Genomic DNA, 25,281 nt, shown 5'->3' with positions numbered 1-25,281 from the left:
CCATCTCCAAGACTCTGCCCCACACTCTGGTTTCAGGAGAGTCCAGCAAAGGCCCCGCCCCCGCCCCAGGGGAAAGGTGTCCTAACGTGGGCACTTAAGCCACGTCCCTATCTTCTGGACCATCCTGCTCTCCTCTCAATCCCCTTCCATCAGCACCCTCAAGAAATAACCTCCAGGCTATATATAATATATAGTATGGAGGTCCCTAGGACAACTGTGGCTTATAATAAATTTCAGTTTTACTCAATTATTGAAAAAAAATAGCCAAATGAATGGAAACACATGAACTATGAACCAAAGGCTGAGGGGCCTCCAGCTGGATCAGGCCCTCTGAATAGGTGAGACAGTCAATTGGCTTGATCAATTTGGGAGGCAACTAGGCAGTGGGACCAAGTCCTGTGCTCATTGCATCAGTTGTCTGTTTGAAACCTGGAGCTTATGCAGGGACACTTGGCTCAGGCTGGGAGGAAGGGACTGGACCTGCCTGGACTGAGTCTACCAGGTTGATCGCAGTCCTCGGGAGAGGATTTGCCCTGGAGGAGGTGGGAATGGGGGGTGGGCTGGGGGTAAGGCGAGGGGGTGGGGGTGGGGAGAATAGGGGAACCCGTGGCTGATGTGTAGAATTGAATGGTATTGTAAAATAAAATAAGTAAAATTAAACACACACACACACACCAAAAAAGAAAGAAAGAAAGAAAGAAAGAAAGAAAGAAAGAAAGAAAGAAAGAAAGAAAGAAAGAAAGAAAGAAAGAAAGAAAGAAAGAACCTCCAGCCAGCGTCACGGCAAAGCCCTCTGATGCTCTAAGAAATCACCCAAGGGACGGCTCATTGCCCCAACAAGCTAGTATTTGGGGGAGGGGGGGTTTCCAAGACTCGACATCCCTGCTGTAAAGAATGCACCCACCCTTACACACTCAGACCCATCTGGACAGTACTTGGGGGGCTTTGGCCTGGAGAGAGAGGAGAGGTCACTTCTGAGAAGGCAGGACAAGCTGAGGAGGCTGCTCCAGGGTGGAGGGAGAAGGGAGGGGAGAGGTGCAGTGGTAGAAGGGGTGGGGACAGAAGGGCTGGCCAGAGCAGGACGCTGCTGCTGCTGCTGCTGCTGCTGCTGCTGCGCTCCTGCTGCTTGGTGTGCAGGGGACATTCGTCGTTGGGACAGAGGGGCAGAGCCTCTAGGTGTCCTTCTTCACCATCTTCAACCATGGCAGAGAACTCGGACAAACTTCCGATCACCATGGTAGGACCTGATGACATTGAGTTTTGCAGTCCTCCGGTGAGTAACCCCTGGGTCCCCGGTCCTGGTGTGGAGTCAGGCCACACGCAGGGACCCAGGCTGCGTGTGGGTGCCAGATCCATTCTGGTGTGAGGGATTTGTGCCATCGAATGTGTGGTGGGTGAGGGCATCAAATGAGGGTACCCAGTGTGGGGGTGGAGTGGCAGGGTGCGCAGGATCCACCACAGGTGTGGAGGGAACCTCTTGTGACAGCAAAGGGTGAAGGTCTGCAGGGCTGGCGGCCCTTCCCGGGGAAGAGTGCTGTTATTTCCACACCTAAGGACAAGGGACCCTCAGGAGACGGCGGCATCTGTGTGCCGGGGCCAAGGCCTCCCACTCCAGCCCTCGAGGAGCCCCGGGGAAACGGTGCAGGGACCGGGAGTGTGTGTGGCGCAGCGGCGGCGGCGACCCGTCCCTCTCCTGCTCTGCAGGCATATGCCACCGTGACCCTGAAACCCTCCAGCCCTGCGCGTCTGCTCAAGGTCGGAGCCGTGGTCCTCATTTCCGGCGCGGTATTGCTGCTCTTCGGCGCCATCGGGGCCTTCTACTTCTGGAAGGGGAATGACAATCACGTAAGTCCAAAGAGTGGCTCGCAGGGCTATCCAACCACAGCTGGGGTGCAAGGGCCGCCAGGTGCGTGGGGTGGCCGGTCCCCCTGGGTGGAGCCAGAGCGCTGGTCTGCCAGTGGACACCACTTACTCCTTCCCCTTGGTCCTCTTGGGATGCCCCCACCCCGCCCGCCTTCGTGGATCCAACCCCACGAGGGTACTGGCCACAGTGTAGGCAAGTTCAGGGTTTCTAGGACGAAAGCCGGAATGGAGAATGTTCGAGGATGTCCTGGACACTTCGGGGAAAGCCATTCTCTGCCACCTAGGCCTAACGCAGCCACCAGGCAGTTGTGAGTCAGTGGGCAGGGCACGTGGCCTCTCTGAACTTCTCATCCTAAAAACAAAAACAAAAAAACAAAAAACAACAACAAAAAAAAGCAAATGATCCTTAAGGCCTGTCCCAGCTAAGAAAAACTATAAATTTAAAAAGGACAAAAGGGAAGAGAGAATATTCCGACCCACAGCTAGGGGTAAATCTTTATCCTTTAAGGTTTCTGTGTTGGTGACCTATTCGTTCCTACCTCCTTCTCTTTATTAAAACAGAAAGTCTGACTTCCTTAGAGGTGACAAATCTCTTTTAAGACTCAGTCTGGTCACCTGTGATTTAATGGCAAACGTCTCCCTAACTACCATCCCACTTTTATCTCCTCGTTTATTTTAAAGCTGGATGGACTCTCTCCCGGAGCATAAAAACTGCTCTGTCTGCACTGGGCAGAGCTCCAGTGTGTTCTCTAAATACCTGACTGTGTCCACCTATGTAAAAGGGGGCATTTTATCTCGGTGACCATTGCCGCGCCGGGTCTAAGCCTATTTCAACTAATGGAAAAGAATTCCATCTCCAGGGTGCACACAAAGGGCTCTTTCTTAATCACTGTCCTCCCAGGATCAGTGACTACTGCTTTTTCTCCTCTCCCACCACGAAATTCAAAGCATGAACGAATCCCAGTACTTAGAGAAAATGGTGCTGAAAGCAATTCAACCATTTTACACATCACATCTTCGGCAGTCACTGCATAATTTGTATTTTTAACTCAAATGCCTAATGTAGATAAGCATGCCATTTAGCACTGAGTCTGTGTTAGAGACTATATCAAATTTACAAGCATCAATTTGTAAGATCAGAATTGCGCTGTATTTTGTGTGGATTTGAAAAGTGCCTTAATGTATTTGTATTTTAAATATAGACACTGGGCCAGATGCTCACATATGAAAGCAGAGAATCTGAACATGAAAATGATTTCAACGTCTACATCCCCATTGGTAGCAGGGTTGAGATTGTCACCCTTTGGGAAAATTGATGGTGTTAGAATGTAAATACTCTCTTTTAGATAACAAAACCTCGATAATGGAAGTCATTTAGAGACAAAAATAGCTTTGCTTTTTAAGGTTTTTGGTAAATATTTTGGCCATGAAATTCACAAAAGCATTGCCATTTGGCATTTAAGTATTTAAGGCAAGCATGGCTTGCTGACAAGCTTCTTAGAGAGGATGAGCTACCGCACTGAAGAAGCGGACTCCCTTTCCCCACACCTTTCATTTTACGGCAAGATGTTTGCTTGTCTGGTTCAAAGATCAGTATTAAATTCTAAGAATATAGAGGAATAGTGAATCACATTTTATTGCCAACAATCAAAGTTATTGCTATTTCCTACACAGACAGGAGAATGAAGAAAAATCATGGCAGTTCTTTTTTTTAAATCTGGAAAAAAAAAATGTCTGATACTGTTCCATATTATTTAAGTCTGGAAAACAAATCACAAAATTCGGAGTAGAGTACATTTGGCACGTGCCTGTGCTATGCATGGGTCTACTTTCCCTGGATATAATTCTAACTCGCCCAAGCACAGCACAGTCAAAAAGGTAAGTCTCCCCTAAGCAGACACAGTCATCAAGCTGATGGACTCCCCCTTCTCTGGCGAGGCGAGACTAGGAGACTACTGCCTCTGCTCTCAGTTTCCAAAGGAGAACAAGCTGTGACGTTCACTCCCCCCCCCCCCCCGGCCCCCATCTCACATGACTCAATCCCCAAGGACAGGTCTACTCAAATTTAGCTGGAGGGCTACCAAGCACGGGGTACTAATAATGAGGGGATCACTGACTGAGCTCAAATATTGAGGCCATTTTTCATCCACGTTGTTGCAAATGGAACAAGGCATTGAAATATGGGAAATTCCCATCAGCGCCCGAGAACTGACAACTCTACAACTCCCATTTAGGGAGGAGGGGAGGAGACCATTGCTTGGGGCCTTTTTCTTAGATTAATTTTTCTAGACATTTTCCCAAACATTATGTAATTAATCTTATAGAACCGAGGCCTTATTAAAAACTCATTAGCAAATATCCTTGGCTGTAAAAGGCACCATATTGAGCAGAATTTTGGCAAATAATAAACTGCATTGTACTTGGCGAGAAATAGCCTTAGGTGCCAACAGCTCCCTGGGCTTAGAGCAGATAATGTAATTGCCGCTCCAGCAGCTCAGCTTCCTGCCCAGCTCAGGGGGCCCAGAACTTTGGAAACTGCAGACTGCCTTCCACCCTCCCCCACTTCTGCCCCCATCCCTTCAAGAGGGCACAGGCTTCTCCTGCAGCCACCAGGACAGGCGAGCACGCAAGATAGACCAGTTCTGAATCCAGAGGATGCAAGCTGAGGCTAGGGAGCCTTTGCTGAGGGAGTCGGTGGAAGCGGTGGGAAGTGAAATCAGAGCTGCAAGGATCAAAGCCAGACTGGCTACATAATATGACAAGCTCAAGGCCAACTTGGGCTACATACTGAGACTTGGAGGAGGGGGGAGAGAGGAGGGAAGGAGAAGGGGGAAGGGAGGGAAGGAGGAGGGATGACGAGGAACCAACTAACAAGGATTTCTCAATGGTTAAGTTCTTAGATGTCGCACTGCTTTGGTTTGTTGCTGCCAGAGTGGAGGACACTGGCAGTAAGAACTCACAGGCCAGGCTCCTGTGACAGCCAGAGCTAACCCTGTGTACAAAGGCTGCTCTGAGCACCCAGGGCAGAGCAGTGCCTGCTTTCTCAGCTGGCTTGCAGAAAAGGCCTGGTTCGGCAAAAAAAATAAAAAATAAAAATAAAATAAAACAAAATAAAAAAACCCAAAACCCAGGCTTCCCTAACTGGGCTGCTTCTAGGAGAGAAGGTAAAGCAGGCTGCTGGGCCCTGTTCCATCTCTGCTAATTCTGAATCCTACACGTAGCCTCCATGGTCAGAGCAGTGTAGGGAGCTGCAGGTTTCTGAGTTCCTGAAAGGAGGCAAGTAGGGCGGGGATGAGAGATGGTCACGTCAAGGTGGTGCTGGTATTTTTTTTCTCTTACCAAATGAAGATGGCTGCCCAGAAGGAGTGGGAGTGGCCAATCCATCTCTGCCTCTCTGATGATAAAATAGTGGTCTGTGAGGCTAGTGATAATGAGTTTTCTCCAAGTGATGATCCAGTAACAACAACTGCATTTTCTAGTGTTTATCCATGTAGTAGTCATTCTTCATAATGCAGGAGAAAAATCAGACTTGACCAGAATTGCAGCTATTTACAGTTCAGACTGGCTGACCCGGCATGAGGTAGGAATGGTCTTTCTTCAGTCCTTTCTTCAGTTCTTGGCCTTTCTGCTTTGAAGACTTACACATATGTATATGTGCATGAGCACACAAACACTTGGTATGTTAGACAGATGACAGCCAGATGATGGACGGTTAATGAAGACAGATCGCTAAAGTCCTAAAGAAAGAAAGAAGAGAAACCCAGCCTCCAGCCCACCACACATAGAAAGAAAGGTCTAGCAGGAGAGGAGCATGCTGGGCTGTTGGTTATTTTTAAGCTATTGCAATGATAAAGTTGTCTAAACCAAGAAAGCCCTTTGGATCATCTAATTTAGTGATAGAAATTTTTTTTTCAGAGGTAGTCTTTGTAGCCCTGGATATCCTGGAGTTTAATATGTATACCAGGCTGGCTTTGAACTCACAGAGATCTGCCTGCTTCTGCCTCCTGAGTGTTGTTGTGTGTAAATCATACCCCAGTCCTGTCTGAAATCTTTACCATATGCCATTCCCCACATCTAATCTTGACCAATAAACTTTAAAAAAAAAATCAATCTTCAAAGATGCCACTGTTTCGGCTGAAAAAAAAATCTCTCCATAGGTGGATCTCAGTCCAGGTGCAAGCAGAATTAGACTTTAGAAAACCAAATACTGTTGCTCAGCGCCCAACTACACAGGCTTTAATGTAATTGGTCCAGACATGGTACCTGGAGCATCCATTCAGTAGCCAAGATTCAAGTCTTGGAGCTGTTTAAATAGCTATCAAATACTACCAAAGATTTTACTTAAAAAGCATTTTAAAATAAATCAGGCTGGGGAGATGGCTCATTTTGTAAAGTTCTTGCCATGCATACTTGAGGAACTGAATCTGATCTTCCAGAACCCACATAGTAATCCTATCACTAAGGGGGCCAAAACAGGCTTGCTGGCCAGCCAGTATAGTTGAATTGGTCAGCTCCAGGTTCAGTGAGACACTGTGTCTTTAAAAGAGGTGGTTTGTGATTAAGGAAGACACCTGACATTAAGATCTGGCTTACACACACACACACACACACACACACACACACACACACACACACACACACACACGAAATCACTGTATTAAGTGACTGGTGTATGGATGAAGTCCTCAAATACAAATGTATTACTGTTCATGGTGTTACCATGCGTCTGTGAAAAAGATGAACCCCGCCTCACATCTCACAGGTCTGCAGAGAAGCCCCAAATTGCCGGAAGAAAGCAAGCATCACCCACTCTTGTGTTCACTTCTAGATTTACAATGTTCATTACACCATGAGTATCAATGGGAAATTACAAGATGGGTCCATGGAAATAGATGCTGGAAACAACTTGGAGACCTTTAAAATGGGAAGCGGAGCCGAGGAAGCGATTGAAGTTAATGATTTCCAGAATGTAAGTATATTTCACGCACGTAGAGAGTTTCACTGGCAAGCCCCGGCTGTTCCAGTCTGAGGAGAGGCGGCATCTCTCATGTGTACCAGTGGTTACTGTTCGTTACAGCAGCTCGGATGCCACCCACCCGCTCTTTGTAACTTGTGCTCCTTGAGAAAGGGTCTTGCTTTGGCTTCCATGTTCTCAAAAGGAAGAAACATGGGCGAGTATACACAATGGCCAAACCTCTTTGGGTCCAGTAGACCCAGCTGTTAGGGAGGATGATACTGGGGGGTCACTTAGCCCAGGAGTTTGAAGCAGCCTGGCAACATGAGATTCCCATCTCCAAGCAAGAAAAAAGATTTTTAAAAATGAAACAAACAAGCAAGACAAAACACCCTAATCCAGTTCATGTCCTTAAATAAATGAATTTATTTCTAGAAAATAAAAGATACATGGACTTAGAAATCAAAATAAGGCTTTTTTTTAATGGAAAAAATATGTCATTGACAAAAACAAGCTCTTCTTGGACTTGCACAAAGTCTTCAAGAAAGGCTCATGAGAGCTATGTCATTCCAAGTGATTTTTCTATAACTTGACATAGAAAATGCTCAAATAACATTCAGGACATCAAGGACAAAACTTTGGACTTCTAGAGAATAAAGACATTTTAATGACGGAGTAGTTTCCCAACAACAGTAGGTTTTACTTCCATATTTTTCTAATTTCCCATTTAATCCAGAAAACAGGCATGGGTGGATTCCCTATTACAGGCCAGGTTTTCTGGCATGGCCTATTACAACAAAAACATTTCAGCCCTCTTTTTGTTTTGACCAAAATTTAATTTACAGGCAACCTGAGACATTAGATTGTTCGTTGACGCTTCAGCGTGCATCTGCTAACAGTAACAGAAGTGTCACTCTGGCTAAATTTCCAGTTGGCTGACAAAAATCTTCTTCTCTTATGTTCTGTGATGAGGAAGAAGCATCAGTATTTAGGTTCTTCTGCTAAATCTGCAGACGAAGTAGGTGAAACTTCATAATGAAGGAGGGCTCTTGAAAATAATGTCTCTTCTGATAGTTTATGGGTCTACAAACATCTCATCAACCCATCTTCCTCTGATTGATGAAAAAAATGAAGAGAAGCTTCTCATTTACGCAAAAACACTCCTCTTGCGGGAGCCAAAACATGCTTCACAAGTCCTTTTGAATTCCCAGCAGATGTTGGCATTAGTGCTCAGAGAGGCTGAGCATTGATGCTGACGAGTTCTGGCTGTGTTCAGAGGGGGCCCTGCCCTGGGGACAGGCTCTGCAGCTCTGAGTGTGCCCAGCTGCACTCTGTTCGGTCACCACATTGAGAACAGCTCTGGTCTGTGCACAAGTATAATTTCTCTGGACCTATTAAATGCTTTTACTGCAAAATCCAGGACAGGGCAAAACATTTTTTCTCTCTACCACTCAATATAAACTAATAAAATGTGGCTCCTCCACACACATCATTCAATCCAGAGCAAAATTGAATACCTATGATGTGCCACACTGTCAAAATATGCAAAAAAAAAAGTTGAGGATGAATTACAAAAGGCCCCTCACTCTTGAGAGGTTCATGTATCAAGAATATCCTCTGAAAATATTTTAATCCCAAACCTATATATCTGTTTTATAATCCTTTGGTTCTTTCTAATAATGGTATTGATTGTGTTTTGTTCTCATAGACCAACAGGGCCACAAATATTTTATAAACTGATCAATTCTCTTTGATAGCTCCTACATTTCTCTGAGTCAGAACTGGTGAGTGGAACATTTTTTTGATGGATAGTACCTGTTATGGGTTTCAACAAGCCTGGACTTTTGAAAAGACATGAATCAGCCTCTGTGGTCATCTGCTATTACTTTTGCCCCCATTTTAGACCATCAGTCAAATACGGGAAGTGTTGATTAAGGCTCACCATATGTGGGGATGGTGCTAGGCACAAGGGATGGAAGATGACTGACATTTATCCTTCAAGGACCTTCTGGTCCAGTCTAAGAGAAAGACACATGCCCAGAAATGTGCCATAATGAGCTATGGGTAGAGTGTGCTCCACACACAAAGGCATCGCTGCCGATTAGTGGCTTTGCACAGGCCTAGCCCAGGCGATGACACAATAATTGAATAATGTCCCGAGGAATGATTTGTGCTGGGAGCTGGACCAAGGGCCTTTCTTTCTTGTGCTAGACTGGCACTCTACCACTGAGCTATAGCCCCAACCCTTTTGAAGAATGGCTTGAACTTTCACGGGGAGGGCTGGAAAGGATACCACAAAAGGATTCACAGTCCGATCCCAGTGTGGTCAGCTCAAGGATGGGAATGGAGATTGATGGAGAGGCAGGTGGGGTTATATCATGCAAGGCTCTGAACCGTAAACTGACACCCGGGACCCACCCCAGTGTTTTAACACAGTCCAGCATAGAAGAGACTCCTTAAGAGGGTGAAGGGCTGAACACCAAGTGCTCTAAACTTTGTTCCCCGAGACAGAAACAAAAGAAGACTGAGTTGATATACAGTTCGTGATTTGTATTCTGAAAGACTGTAGCCTGACAAGCATCCATGCTGTTGGCTAAAGCCAAGTTCCTCAGACCTGAGACCAGTAACAAGAGCCATGAGTGAAAACTAAAAATAGACAGTAGTGGTGAGCGCATATGGGTATTCTGGGTTTTCAGAAAATAATTCTTTTAATATGTGGATATTTGAAATTTGTGATTTAAAAAGCTAGAGGGGGGGAAAAAAGACAGTATAACCTTACCTAGAAGGTAGGTAGGTTATTGATTTCAAAAATCGATATAACCCTCAACTGTAATGTAAAGGAACAATAAAATGAAGGTAATTTATAGTGAAATATGGGTTTCCTATGTGCACACTCAGCCTGCTGCACTAGCTGGCATTAACAAAGTCGAGTGTGTGCATGGGTCGTTCAAAGACTGCCAGTGCACACACCCGCAATACAGATGGTCACCAGTGTGCTTTGGCAATTAAGTGCTACGAAACCTTCTGACGGTAGGCATCAGTACCAATCTCTTGATGGGCATGGCTGTGCATGCCTGACACCCCAGCACTTGAAAAGCTGAAATGGGATTGTGAGTTTGAGACAAGCCTGAGATTCTGTCTCAAAAAAAAATCAAAAACTAATTTATTTCCATTTCTCAGTAACTGTTTGTAGGAAATTCACTGTGCTGTGAGCTATGCTCAGTCACTGTATGTTTACATGCAAAATGAAAACGGTATTCTGTGCCAGGTGGATACCTACAAACAGCTTTGTTTCCTAGGACCCAGGTCAGTTGGTTCTTCAGGATTCTAGGGCTCTGGAGGATCCCAAAAGGCCAGAATACCCCAATCTTTGCATCAGACTCTTCCAATGATTTCTAAAATGCCTGTTGGGGGCAGGACTCCTTCCCTCCTTGAGGCCCTCTAGGGGTCACAGATGGAGCTGCACCCGGGACAATAGCATGTGGCTCTTTTGATGAACAAGTGTTGATTTTTTTTTAATCTTCACTAGTTGCCTTTGTTAGCAAATTTCCTCATTATCACTGACTTCTAAGGCCCTCTTTGTTTGCTAACACAGGAGGTTTGCCTGCCTTTCTTGTACTTCTCCATCTGCTTAATCGCTTAATATATCTGGCCACTTGATGCGGATTTGCAGCTAGACATGATGGTTAAGTGTGAATTCATCTCCACTAGTCCCACCCCGTGGACTGTCAGCAACTTCTGCAATGTCAACACTGTCACAATTACCTCAGTGTTAGGTCCTCTTTCAGTGTAGTGGGTCTGCAGTGGACTCTGCTCTCTCCAGGAGTACTGGAATGATGTATGATGTCCTCCCAACGCGTCTCATGCTCAGAAAGCATGCACATCTGGAACTAGAAAACTTACCACATAGGGAAGCAGTGATCTCTCTCCCTCCCTTGTTTTTTAAGCTAAAAGTCCTAGGTTCACACTCAGAGTCAGAGTGGTAGCATTTTGGGAAGCAGCACAGCAGATGTCAGTGGTGCTCAAGCTGTATTCCTTGTGGAACCAGCAGGGCAGCCTCCCAGGGCTTGCTGAAATACACACTTAAGGTGTGCTGCATCAGAAACCCTCACCCTGGGCTTGGGACCCAGCCCTCTGGGTTCCGTCCCAATGACTCTGAGACAAACAAATGTTTATGAGCCCCAGGTACAGGAGAAACTTGGCCTGAAAGACTGTTACAGTCACTTAAAAATTATACTCTGAACAAGTTCCCTTTCCCCTAAACTGCTGGGCCTCAATTCTAGTGGTCTGTCCATCAGGGACATCTGGGTAGTTTAAGGATACTCAAGAGACTGAGCGCCACATTATCAATGTAAGAAGAATATTTTGGGAGGGCCCGGCAGCTGGGTTCTGTTTTTAGGTTTGTTTTGCTTGTTGATTTCGACTAGATCTCATATACCTCAGTCTGGCCTACATGCTCACTATATAACTAAGGATGACCTTGAACTTTTGACCCTCCTGCCTCCACCTCCCCAGTGCTGTATCACCAAGCCTGGTTTTGTGGACTTTGTTCTTAAACATCTCTCCAGGGGATGTTGGTGCCCAAAGCAGAGGCTGTAGTCAGACCAGGGGGACAAGGTGACAGGGCTTACATGGTGTGAGTGAGCAAAGGATGGGCCATGCAGGAAGATCCCCATCTTCCCTCCTCTCCTCTGTGACCTGCCGGCTCTGTGGGTTTCAGGTCCCGGATGTGAGTAAGGTAGATTCCTGTGATTCTCCTCCAGCAGGACTTATGGTTTGCTTCATTCTCCATTTAAGAAGCCTGAGCCCACAGCTCTGGGTTTATGCTTTTCTTCCCCCATGCCTTAACATTGACTCAGCCAGTTCAGCTGAGTCCCACATAAATGTCCTACACTGTCCTACACTGATCTCAACACACCAGGAGGTTATCAGGGTTCAGACATGTGGTGGAGTCCACATTATGAAGCATAAAATTTCTGACCTTTAAGAATATTGGGATCATTTATTCATTATGAAATGATGTCAGCAGAATCTAAGTAAACACTCCAGGGACAGAATGTGCAGTTCCTTCTCACGTCCTCTTCAGGTGAAAGTCAGAGGGAGCTTTGTGCCGGTGTGTCCCTTAAGGCTGGTCCCCAGCCAGGAGGAGACACTGTTTATATCTCAGAGGGGACAAAACAAAACACCTAAGTGCTGGGGTAAGGTTTAATGCTGGTGCCGTATCAAGCTTTTCTGTTTACTTCAGACTCGGTAACTGGGGAAAGCTCAGAATTAAGGGAATTCATTAATTTGACTAACATTTATGAGAGGCTTTGTAGGATCACAGACAGATGCATGCGTGCGTGTGCACACACACACACACACTCATGCACACACACACACACACACATCGTTTACTGATCTCAAGATGTTTATAACTGAGAACTGTGGACCAAGCAACAAATCACAGAGAAGCTTAGAAAAAGTCAGAGACAGAACTCACCTCGGCCGCAAGCTCAGCAAAGTCTGCGCGGCTAGAGCGGCAGTCCATCTGAGTCCAGATACCCAGATGGGATAACCAACCTGAGCCACGGGGCTCAGATATCACCCTCATCATCACGCCTCCTGGATGTGCTCTCTAAAGCATCCTCCCTGCCTTTACTAGCCTCTACGTCAGCTTTATTATTTTTTTTTTCTATAACCCTTATTTCTACCCGAATTCACAGTTTCTTCTTTTTGGGAGACAATGTTGGTAAATTCCATAAGAGCCAGGATTTTTTATCTTATGTTTATCCCTATACCCAACACCCGGGATGCCTGACGTACAAGACACTCAATGGGTTGAATATATAAGTAGATGGACAAATAAACTCTTGTCTCCTAGGGGATCACCGGGATCCGTTTTGCTGGAGGAGAGAAGTGCTACATCAAGGCACAGGTGAAGGCTCGTGTCCCTGAGGTGGGCATTGTGACCAAGCAAAGCATCTCTTCTGAGCTGGTAGGTGCCAACACACACAACAGGTAGACACTGAAGACACCACCTTTTTCCTGGACAGGTTCATGACGAGAACTTAAGTTGTTTTGTTTTGTTTTGTTTTCTCTACCAGAAGAATTTATCTGTCCTGCTGGCTCCAAACGATCTTTCTGACATGATGCCCCATATTTAAAGGTTTAGGGAAGCTGTGTTTTAAAGTGTATTTTAGGTGGGCCAGCCCAGTGAGTATAGGCGTTTGTTGCCAAGCCTGATAACCTGAGTTGGATTCCTAGAGCCCACGTGGCAGAAAGAACAAAGCAGCAGCTCCTTCAAGTTGTTTTCCACCTTCTACCTGTGTGCTGTGGCTGCACACACACACACACACACACAAACATAAAAATGTTTAAGTGCATTCATTAGGGGCTTGGTATTCAGATGGCCCTTATCCATCCGATGTTAAATGGTTATCAGACCAGTGATTAAAAGTTCAAAATAGCAGGGTGGTGGTGGCCCATGCTTTTAATCCCAGCACTCAGGAGACAGAGGCAGGCAGATCTCTGTGAGTTCGAGTCCAGCCTGGTCTACAGAGCGAGTTCCAGGTCAGCCAGGGCTACACGGAGAAATCCTGGCTCAAAAAACAAACAAACAAACAAAAAAGTTCAAAATAAAGATAAAAAAGTCCATGGTGAAATCTTATTTAACGGGACTTCAAGAAGCCTTCTAGCCTCAGTCCCATGAAATGTTGGAATTCTTCCCCAAATATTCTGGTCACCCAGCGTCTTCCAGAAAGCTGGGGCGGAACACTGTCCTGTGGATTTCCTCCAGCACTGGGCTGAGATGTTCCCCTACAGTTCTTCCCTTTGGTTCAATTCTGCTTAATGAAGCTACACAAGCCTCATGGATTGTTTTTAGTTGTTAGAGCAAGGGAATTGAATCAAAGACCTTGCTAGCAGGGCAAGTAAGCTACAGCCCCACAATTATTTTTTAAACACAGGGTGTCACTAAGTTACCCAGGTTGGCCTTGAAAGCTTAGGCTAGAGTGGAACTCACTACATAGCCCAGGCTGACCTCACACTCTACACATTTTAAAGACATAATTCTTCCCTTTCTTACCATTGACTTGCCTTTAAGCCTGGTATTTTGTTGGTTTTGTATTTGTGGCAATTGAACGTAAGGCCTCACACATGCTAGGTAATCACTACACAAGCTATACCCCAGCCCTAAACCTGATTTTTTTAAATGTACTTAAAGAGTTGCATAGTGTCCTAGAAACATATTTAATAATAATATTTCCCATCTTATACTTTTAGGGTTTACAAAGTAGTCTCACCCATGACTGTGTCCATCCGAGCTGTGGCAGGGGTTGGGGAAGGAAGACAGGCTTGGGAGCCATAAAAACATATCTGGCGGGTCTGTCAGCTTCAAACCGCTGCATACACACTGTGCCCATGGCCTTCGAATCTTCTAGAAGATGAATGGGAAGCCTGCCACTCATAACTGCTAATTTTATTATGATCTTCTCTGAGCCTTCAGTATTCCAGAGAGGGAAGTGAATGAGCGTCAGATCCCTCAGGGCCACAGAGGGAAACGGTGGATAGAGGCAAAGGTGCCTGGAAACCACCTAATTGTTGGTTCCCATGGGAGCAGCAGCAGGCAATGTCTCAAAACAGAACAAAACACAACCACAAACCAATCCGTGGGCTCTGAAAGCGAGCCGGGATGTCCTCTTCCTTCATCCACTCCCAGTTACCCCAGGGTTCTTGCTGTAAGATGGAGGTCAGACCCCCTTGCTCCATGCATTCTCTGTGTGAGCTGAAACAGAGGCCATGAGTCAGCATGCAGCCTGGGAGGGGGTGGGGTCTCCTCTGCTGTGGTCCATGCACTTCTTTCTCTTCATGACATTACTGTGGAGTTCTGCCACTCCACTCCTGCTTTTCTCACATGTGGGTATGAACTCAGTCTCTCTTCCCTTCCCCGAGAAGCAACTCCTGCAGCTGTAAATCACCCAGCTCTGATCATAACTTCGTAGCATGTAACTTTACATTTTTATTTGTCTCTGTGTGTGTGTGCAGTCTTGTGCAGAAGAGGTCACAGGATAACCTGTGGAAGTTGGTTCTGTCCTTCCACTACGTGGTGGGTCCTGGGGATTGAACTCAGGTCGTCAGGCTTGGTAGCAAGTGCCTTTACCCACTGAGCCATCTCATTGGCTTTAATGATTTTTTTTCTCATGATAAATGCATGAAAGTATAGAGATGAATATCACAACTGCATAATCTAAAAGTAACTAATGTTAACAGTTTGGTGAACTTTGTGTCCTGTGTGTAATAATCTTCTCAGAAATGCAATTAATTGTTACAAGATTCTTGTTTTGACTTTAGTTCTAAATTGTAGGTTATAATGAATAAATGACAGACCAGCATATGATTATACCTTTTTCTTTCTTTTTTCCTTTATTTTTAGACAGGGTCTCATTCCATAGCCCTGGTTGTCCTGGAACTCACTATATAGATCAGGTTGGCCTTGAACTCAGCCATCTGCCTGCCTCTGCCTCCCGAGTGCTGGGATTAAAGGTGTGAGCCACCATGCCCAGCTATGACTATACTTCTGAAAGTCTTCTAGTCAAACATTTCAGGTGCCCTCAATTTCAGATAACAGTATTTGAAAATAATTACTTAACTATGGCAGATAGTTTTGTATTTTAATCTTTGCACTTGCCTGTTAGCCCCAGTAGCTTGTCTTGTGTTTTTGTTATTTACAGAGGATCATGGTAGATCCTCTGATGGATAAAACCCAATTCAGAAAGCACAGTTGGGTAAATCAGTCATAGTGTCAGCAGCAGGTGACTCCAGTTAGAGTCCCCTCGGCAGGTGGGGATCTGAGGCCAGCATCTGCGGGCACTGGCTCAGTGGCAGCATCTCTGTGACTTTATTATTACCATCTCCCCTTCCACCGCTAAAGGTGCTGATGCTGCAGCCATCCTCCCCAGTTCTTCCCCAGAACTTAGGGATGAGGGAGCCTGCTCAGTAATTACAGTTCCTGAGGACAAACAGGAGGACCTGTGTTCAGTCCCCAGAACTCACAGTGTGTAGCACATTCACGGAGTCCCGGCACTGAGGGTCAGAAACAGGAGGATCCCTGGGAATGCTTCACCAGCTAGTCTAGCCTACAAGGAGCTCCAATGCAGTGAAAGAGCCTGTCTGGGGGGGGGGGGGGGAGTACCTGAGAAACAACATTCAAGGTTGTCCTCTGGCCTACACTCACTCTCCCTCTCTAAATAAATAAATAAATTTTAAAAACTGATCCATGCCAACCAACCCCGACTTACCTTTGATAGGGAGAGGTAGGCCTCTCGCTCACAGCCATGCAACATATTTCAGTCTGGACGTCACTGCCTGGCTTTGGCCACTGGGAAGCATGAAGAAGCAAGTGTTCCTCCTTACAATGACACACCACTGCCTCCAACCAAAAGCATGACTGTTGCAAAGAAAAAGAAGGGGAGCGGGTAGCCCACATGCTCCGAGACTGACAACATTCTTGCTCACAGGATGTATCTACACGCACCATGCCAGTCAGGCCCTCCTCTCCACACTCTTTGTCAAACGATGATGGGTCAGATTTATGTGCTACTTGCTCTCATAAATTCTTCAACAGTTTTGTATAACTTAAAGTTATACAAAGCTGCTGTGCTCAGAGAGCATTCATTTCCTGGATGGAGCCATTTAATTTCAGGTAAATAACTGGATTACCTGAGTGTTACCTTCCTCCAATAACTTTAAGTTGCTTAATGCAACCATGCGCCCGAGGGGGAAGACACAAATGAAGTGCTGCTTTTACCTAAAGTGAGGGGAAAACATTTTAATTTCTCCGACCTACTGCAAAGCAATAAATACATGAAAGGAACAACTGGCAAAAATAAATTTGTCTCCTGGGTTATCAAACCACCCTCAGCATCTCGCTGTAGAAGGAAATCCAGGGCTTAGCTTTGAAATCTCAGTGGTGTGCTTGATGTGGGGAACATCTGAAATATGTTTTGTTATAGCTGGGGAACGGAGAAATGGTTTATGTTAAATAATACTTTGAACTGGAGACATTAAAGAACCAATCACTGGCTTCTTCCATTGTTGTTCGGAAGCTGCAGAACAAAACCCCAAAAGATTTTCACTTCAAATGAAGGGTTCCTCTATCTTTTATAGGATTGCAGGGTCTGTTCAATTGCTTTTCCTCAAAAACATCTTTGATCGAAAACATCAGATTAACCTAAATCTCAAAGTTGGTATCAAGTAATTTTCACTTCGACTCAGAACACTTCTATTCACACATCAGGGCTGTCTAGGAGCAGGGTGTTGGGAGGTGTGCTGGGTATGAGAGCCAGAGACTGGAGCCTCAAAGTGTGCATGCATGGTCTGTGCACACACAGAATTATCCCAAGTTTGCACAAAGCAAAATAATCCTTTAGTAGCCAGACTCAACATGCTCTACCATCCTCTGCTCACAGGCATTTCATTTTTACAGGAAGGCAAGATCATGCCAGTTAAATATGAAGAAAACTCTCTTATCTGGGTGGCCGTGGACCAGCCTGTGAAGGACAACAGCTTCTTGAGTTCTAAAGTCCTTGAACTCTGTGGCAACCTCCCTATTTTCTGGCTTAAGCCCATGTATCCAAAAGGTAAAGTTTTAAGTTTCTCTCATAGGGTTTGGAAGTCTCCCTGTCACTGTGGCTCTCAGAAGCCCCCTCCACTGGCCTGAGTTGGGACAAAAAGGTAACTTGGGACAGTTGTTGGCAGAGTCTTGGTAACTAGCACAAGAGATAAAAGAGGAGGTAGGGTGGGGGAGTGGGGGTGGACCTGCCTGTGGAAGGGAAGGCACAGCGGAGAGACAGGGCAGAAGACAGAGCACCTCTGCATACCTGCGGCTTTTATTTATGACCCCCCTGCTCCTTCCTACGCTGCCCCGTAATGTCCGTTGTTGGCGCCTTCCAATTTTACATTTCTTTATTCCTAAAGCATAGTATCAGGGGGCTAAGAAGCTGTCACGCTGCCGATGCTTTATTATATTCACACCTAGAATTATGGGACAGCCAAAAGCTGCTGTGGGTAAAGGCTGAGATCCCTCAAGTGCAAGGCTCGTGCATCAGCTTCCAAAGCCAGAGGAAATAAGTGCAGGGGCCCCTCGGGTTAGGCTGGAGCACGCCTCTGAGCCACTTCCGGGTGACAAAGGGCAAGTAAGTCCAGCAGGCCTCACACTTCATCTCTACTGCGGTCAACACACTGGTCCCCCAAGGACTACTGTGCAGCGGTGGCTCAGGTGGAGAGGGAGGCCTCGCTCCTTGCACACATGGGATAGGCTGTTTTCAGAAAGGTTTTATGGAATACTAGAAGACAGCAATGAGGAAATGGAGAAAATGCAGGCATTAACTCATTAGGCTAGGCGGGGCACTGTTTAGAACAGAAAAAACAATTAACCTTAAAAAAAAAAGGCAGTTCTACAGATGGATGGTGGTGATGGTGAATGTGCGTCATGCCCTGAACTGTAAGACAGGAACTCCCTAAAATGAGCTGGGCCTGGTGGCACTGCTTGTTAATCCTGACGCTAGGAGGGAGGGTCAGGTGAAGGCTATCCTCAGCTACACAGTGAGTGAGGCCAGCCCATGTTATATGAGACCCTGTCCATTGCTATGATTGCTCTACCACAATCAAAACGATACCCTACCAGGCAATAGAGAGTATAGACTTCTGATTCTCCCATAACTAACTGATTCATAGTGTTCACAGGTCTCATCTTGCTCCTAAGTCTGGAGGAGATGCCTACTCTCAACCCACACCAAGTAATGCCATGTCATACCTGGCAGAGGGTGGAGAAGGACCCTGAGGCCACAGGCAGGCCTAGTAAGAAACAATGTCCCATTTAATCTTTACCAACAACTGTTGATATAACTATTCATATTCCCAAGGTCCAGAGAAATTCACTAAGATAAAGAGAGACTAATTTGCCTTAGGTCCTTCAACTAGCTGAGCAGGTGTGAGCTGATTCGGGTCTCCTTGGAGCTCCTCCATCCACACTATTCATGGAATCTAACTACAGCTTCAAAGCACATCTCAGAGATAAACAACAAATTATAAGAATGCTACCTAACGAGGCTGGAGAGATGGCTCAGCAGTTAAGAGCACTGGTTGCTTTTCCAGAGGTCCTGAGTTCAATTCCCAGCAACCACATGGTGGCTCACAACCACCTGTAATGAGATCTGGTGCCCTCTTCTGGCCTGCAGGCATACATGCAGGCAGAACACTGTATACAAAATAAATAAATCTTAAAAAACAAAAACAAAACAAAAAAAGGCTACCTAACATTTGTGTGTTTATCATACACCAAGACCCTTAGATTCAGTTTCCCTGAGCCCTATCACTATCCTATGATTGGGATACTCCTGTCTCCATTGTAGACAGAGAGATTCAAGCTCAAGGAGACTCTACAGCAAATGCTCTGTGGCACTTCCCACCTCTGGTACTCACTTGCCAGCTGCACTGCAGGATACACGATGAGATGGCTAACCCGAGGGCTGGGCTGGAAGCCAGGGTTCCTATCCTGTCCTTGATGTCACTCAGTCTGTGATCTTGGCCGGGCACTTGGTCTGTACCTTGACGCCCTCATACATAAAAACATCTGATTTTCTTCTATACCATGGGAATTTTTTAAAAGAATTAACCAAGACAATGTCTCATAGGAAAATGTCAAGTTTTATATCTATACGGTCAGTCGATTAGGAGCACACAGGGCTGCAGGTTATAGCATACCTGATCAGCAGTGGTCTCAACATATAAGCAGTTGTAGATATTTACCACCCAAAGACAGAAGACATAAGGATTGCGGCATCAGTGTCCACTCCATGACACCAAGTCTCCTTTGAGCTTACCATTTTGCTCTCTGCAGCATGCTACCTTATCTCTTGTGCTTATTTATCAGTTCCTAATTCCAGCTAGCACATTTACATCTAGGGAGGACACACAGAAACAACTTTCTGTTCTCTTTCATTAAGAAAGTAAAAGCTTTCCTACGCACGGCGCTCACCTAGTCTGCTTTAAGTCTTGAGAGTTAGAAAGAGCTTGCCTGGCCACTCCTCACTGCAAAGAAGGCAGAAAAATCAGTAGCATTCTGTCTGCCCAGTTCCTACACTGAAGCAAGGAAAAGAAAAAAGGGCCTGAGAACAGAGGTTTGTCAACCGACTTGCAGTGCCTGCACCAGCCAGCATTATAAAGTCAAACAGGAAGCTAGACTGTGGCTCACATCTGTGGCTGTCACTCTGAAATGCAGATCTAATTGCCTCATTCATGTTAAGGAATTAACTTACAGGAAATTTTGCAGGGATCCAAAGACAGAGAAGAGAAGCAGTAAGAAACACTGCTCCCTCTACCACGAGAAGACCGTACAGTGAACAACGAGGCAACCCAGGCCCTAGAAGACCGAGTAATGAAACCAGGCCTAGTGTTCAGGACGACGCAGAACCTTTCAATCCCGACAATCCTTACCACGTGCGTACCGGTGTTTTCATGACGTGCCCAGACAAATGCATTAACTGTGATGCTGAGAGTGTATTTCTAAGTGAGACTTCATATATCTCCATCTATGTGGTGCAAATTCAAAGCCATTTCCCATGCTTTTTATTTTATATTTTTTTTTATTTTTTGGTCAGAGGAAAAAAATCTATGAAAATAAATCCTACCAGGAATCTGATCATTTAAAATGTTCCCAAGAGTGTGCCTCGAGGTAGCACACAGAATGAAAGTATTCTCTTCCCCTGCTTATATCCACTGTGTTCATCCATTCAGCACACATTTGTGGGTTTCCTGATCTTTCTCAGGCAGGCCCTGTTCCCGGACAGTCAACTGATACTTCTGCCCTTGGGGCTCGCATCCTAGACTGGGGACAGACTCACACACAGGTGACAATACACTGAGCTGAAGTGCTGGAAATTGAGGTTTGTGAGAAAGGCACTAACGTATTAAAACTGCAAATATTCTAAGAAATATTTATCATTTACCATTACTATATTTGAAGAGAAAAAATGAAGCGTTTATCTGTAGCTGGATTTTTGTTTAAAATAAAGTATAAGCATACATTTTTAAAAAATAGAATAAAAAAGTACAGTGAAATTGAGTTTCCAAAACCTTCCACCCCATAACAGCTTATTAACAACCCTGTGTCCAGTTTATTTGCAGGAGTACACACAGAGAAAAACACACACCTTTTCAGAACAAAGATTCCATTCTGCTTTCCAATTAGAATACAGTATTTTGGAAAGTGTTCTGTCTCTCTGAGGTTGTACCATGTTCTGTTAATGGCTTCTATCCAGTTAGCAGCATTTTAACATAGAGATAGGCATGTGCTGAAACTTAATGTTAATTTGGCTTTGGTGGGCATACATCAAATATCTCCCTCTCATCTGCTACTGCCAATGCTACTACAGTGCAGCACATAAGTGAGGTGACCCAGGTGAGGCGGATCTTGGTGCATAGACTCTATGACGGAAGTATGTCTTCAGCATAAATACCAAAGCATAATTCGGATGCGTCTAAGTAGACAGGGGTTGTACATTTTACTGGAGGTTATCAAACTGTTTTCCAAGGACCACACCATCTATGTGTCTGTGAAAGGTAATGAAAGGCCCCATGCCCTACCAAACTGACATATGGGATGGCACGTCAGGGCTACTGAATCCAAGCCTAATGCTTGCGAAGTATCAACCCAGTGACTCTGCCCTCCAGTCCCATCAAACCTTTTAACCTCTGCCACTCTCCTAGGTGGATAAATTATGTCTTCTGCTTATTTTGCCCATCTTTAATTATGTGTAAGATGGAACAACTTTTCACACACTAAATCAGCAGTTCTCAAAGGTAGGTCACGGCTCTTTGGGGATCCCCCAAAACCATTGGAAAACTCAGATATTTACATTACAATTCATAACAGTAGCAAAATTAAAGTAGCAACAAAATAAATGTTAGAGTTGGGGATCACCACAACATGAGGAGCTGTATTAAAGGGTCACAGCGTTAGGAAGGTTGGGAACCGCTGCACTAAATCATCTGTTTATCTGCCCCCTCCCCCACAGCTTATTCAGCCCTACACTGCTTCACATATTACAAACGTATTTTCTAGTTTATCATTTTAGACTAATGTATTTTAGAGGGATTTAAAGCAAAAGGTATTCTCTAAATAACCCAAGGCTTATCAGAAAATTCAGAACTCCATAGTACTTTATTCCCTAAGCTCAAAGAATAACAAGAAATATAATCTGAATAGGCAAACAAAATTTAATATAGCTTATTCCCCAGGTAGCTGGGCTAGATGAATTTGTTCAAGGTCTGAAGCTATCAGGCACTTTACAGAAGGGATGTGACGTGTCTACCCTGGCTACAGATTCCAGTAATCCACATCCCTTGAAACACTCCAATTATATCAACTTTCTCCTTTATCATATGCTGAGCATTAAGCAAAAATACTTCAAGCATTTTCCTCAGGACATTTTCCTGTCCTTCACATGCTCCTCTAAGGAGAAAGCCTAGAGCAACAGCTGAGATCCCTCCCAACTTTATGAATCCAAAGAAGCCCCGTTGAACCTCCCTATGAGGAAACACCTCCATTAACGCTTATGCACCCTCTACCCCAGAGAAGTCGCTGCGATTAATCAGGGGGCTGCTGTCTCCTTACTGTTCTAAATGAGCCTATTTCAGGAGATAAGGGGGAAAGCAGTCTGGAGAATGGTCTGAGGGAGCAAGGGAGGCATTCTGAAGATAGTATCTGAACAGATGTCTCAGATAGTGTCTAGGGATTGCTCATTCTGTTAGGCGGACAATGGCAGTGAAGTTGTGTAATAACCATTCATTCCTTTTAAAAGTACTTCTATTTACAACTGAAATGTCATGATGCCTTCGATCTGCCTTAAATTCATATCAGAATCCTCTTTGCAGTACTAGCGAGGAGAAAGTCAAGTAAACCTGACGAGAGGTTACCAGCTGTCAGAATAAACAAGTGTACTGATGCTCCTTTAAGGTTTTCCCACTTTCAAGAAAATGTTAACTTTCCACACATTGACTAGACTTAAGAATAAGCAGCCAACCCACAGGACAGAGCCAGCTACCTCCAGGACGATGCTGAGATTACAGACTTTAAAACTAACAACTTGGATGACCGCTGTGCTTATAACTATAGACCCCACGTTCAAGAGGTTGAAGCAAAGACTGCTCCAAGATCAAGGCCAACCTGGGCAGCATACTGAGTTCAAGGCCAACCTGGGCTAGTTTGAGACTCTGTATAACCCCACCAATGCCTCCAAGTAAATAAAAACAAAGGCATCTTGCCAGTATATCCAATGTGTATTTAAAAACATACAGAAACCTGCCCTGTAGATCCTTGAAAAGATAAACCAGATATCAAATTGAGCAGAGGGCAAGTCCCTCCCACCAGTGGAATTTTACTTCATAAATATGCTTTTGTTTGGGAACGCTGAGGGCCTCTTCTTCTCCATGAAGACAGCATCTCTGTTCTGTTGCTGATACACAGGCAGGATAAATTAAGTGACTCAGCAGTGCTCTGGGAGCACTGGAACTATAAATGAAATCCAGCCTGCCCCAGATCAGTTGAGTTTAAAATGTATACCCAAGAGCTCTGGGAACCATCACTACGGGAGACACCTGTCCACTGACTTAAAATTAATAGTTAGGATGCTCCTTCTGATCATAATGCTTCCTTTTTGTGCTCTTATTTAAAACAAGGTGAGTCACTTCTGAGTGGTAACCTTAGTTCCTTACAGGAACTTCATTAAAATACCACACAACTTTCTGCTGGTGAGAGACTAAGTAGGCAAAGGTTTCTTGATGTCAGAGAGAATTCTGAGTGGTGGCACAAGTGTGGAAACTTACAACTGATTGTTCTGATTTCTTGAAGCAGTGAACTCTCAGGATCTTATTTTAAAATACTATGCATGCAGTAACCTTCTCACTAAAGGGAATAAAATAGTTGTCTTCCAATTCACAGCAGCAGGAAGGAGAGAGCATGACATTTGACCCTAGACTGGATCATGAAGGAATCTGCTGTATAGAATGCAGGCGGAGCTACACCCACTGCCAGAAGATCTGCGAACCTCTGGGAGGCTACTATCCATGGCCTTATAACTATCAAGGATGTCGTTCAGCCTGCAGAGTTGTCATGCCGTGTAGCTGGTGGGTTGCCCGCATCTTGGGCATGGTGTAAAACCCACTTCATCTATCAGGAACTGTCAAGCAAGAATTAACCTGAGAGTTGACAACCAAAGAAGCATAAAGCATGTTCTTGCCAAGGAACCACAAAGTATTTTATATTCAACCTGAGTAATGTTTATCCTAAACAATGTAACAGAATCTCTCAACTGTATGTGCAAATATACTGAAAGGGTACTTTAAGTCTACAATTATTATCCCTTCACTATTTGCTTTGCCAATAAAGCCTATTGCAAGTCTTTAAAAGCTACTTTTGAAATAAACATGGAAAGTTATTTAAAGTTTGTCCCAGATCTGTCATATACTTGAATACTTTAATCATGATTGAAATCATCCCAATGGTTCTACTGTTTATAGAGAAATGTTCTTAACCTTCACTGTCATTGCCAGTCTTGCAAATGTGCCGAGCCCCCACCCACATCCCCCACAAAAGGAAAAACAAAACAAAACAGGGGGAACATAGAGTAGAATTCACCTAAAAGCAAACATTACAACTTTTAATCTGGTACCTCATGTGGAATTATTACCTATAATTCCCATGACAAGTCCTTAACAAGGGGCAACACTACAATGAGTCACCTTCCAGGAAGAAAGCATTAGACTAAAGAACACACAAGAAGGTAAATCAGACTCACAGGGAATAACTGTGACACTCATCTTCACACTCCTGTCCATGTGTTTCCAATAAGGAACCACAGAGCAAGAAGCACAATGGTTTTACCTTTGTAGTACAGATCAGGCTGCCAAGGCAGTCCAATTACCAGCCAGTTACTCTCCTAGAACAGGCCTTGGAGAGCTGCCTGGCAGGTGCAGCTGGGAAGAAACAGCCTGCTTCCTTATGACATGAAGGAAACAAGCATTGTCTTCAGAAATGGCAATATTAGATCAGGAGGATACGGAAGTGTTTTATAATTGTGACATTTTAGTTTCGAACCCCATAGTTTGAGAGAGACAGAAAAAAATAACTTTCCTGAAATTTTTACCCAAACAAAATTCTAATGTGACAGAAGGGTCTTAATGCTGACACGCATTCTTTCTGAACAAGGCTTATGATTGCATGTCTGGTATTTGTCAATTAAAACCTGTAAGACACAGAACTCGTAGAGTCTGGCTATCAAACACTTCCACTTAGTGGGATAATCTGCATTGGCACCTGAGAAAGAAGAATAAAAGAACATGTCCTGGTCATGCGTGATGTCCTGGTCATGCTGTTCTCAGGCAGAAGATACTTTCTGCAGCTCAATTTTTCACGCTTAATCTTT

At 44.8% G+C, this 25,281-nt stretch overlaps 1 protein-coding gene across 4 annotated transcripts; it reads left to right on the top strand.

Annotated features, from left to right (window-relative positions):
* The first annotated feature begins 1,048 nt into the window (after positions 1-1,048).
* On the top strand, positions 1,049-24,303 carry Cnmd (chondromodulin). 4 transcript variants are annotated; one of them, XM_006989543.4, is made up of 7 exons: positions 1,049-1,273; positions 1,705-1,845; positions 6,692-6,832; positions 12,681-12,794; positions 17,283-17,436; positions 20,130-20,296; positions 23,799-24,303. In XM_006989543.4, the coding sequence occupies exons 1-7, from the start codon at positions 1,202-1,204 to the stop codon at positions 24,012-24,014; spliced, it is 1,005 nt and encodes a 334-aa protein (XP_006989605.1). In that variant the 5' UTR covers positions 1,049-1,201; the 3' UTR covers positions 24,015-24,303. The 4 variants fall into 4 exon arrangements, with proteins under 4 accessions (XP_006989605.1, XP_042141192.1, XP_042141193.1 ...); XM_042285258.2 differs by having other exon boundaries at positions 1,076-1,273; positions 20,118-20,296; positions 23,802-24,303; XM_042285259.2 differs by having other exon boundaries at positions 1,078-1,273; positions 23,802-24,303.
* Positions 24,304-25,281: the final 978 nt, after the last annotated feature.

This window comes from Peromyscus maniculatus, chromosome 9 (genome assembly GCF_049852395.1).
Source record: "Peromyscus maniculatus bairdii isolate BWxNUB_F1_BW_parent chromosome 9, HU_Pman_BW_mat_3.1, whole genome shotgun sequence".
Classification (NCBI taxonomy): domain Eukaryota; kingdom Metazoa; phylum Chordata; class Mammalia; order Rodentia; family Cricetidae; genus Peromyscus; species Peromyscus maniculatus.
This window is presented reverse-complemented; position numbering and strand designations above follow the sequence as displayed.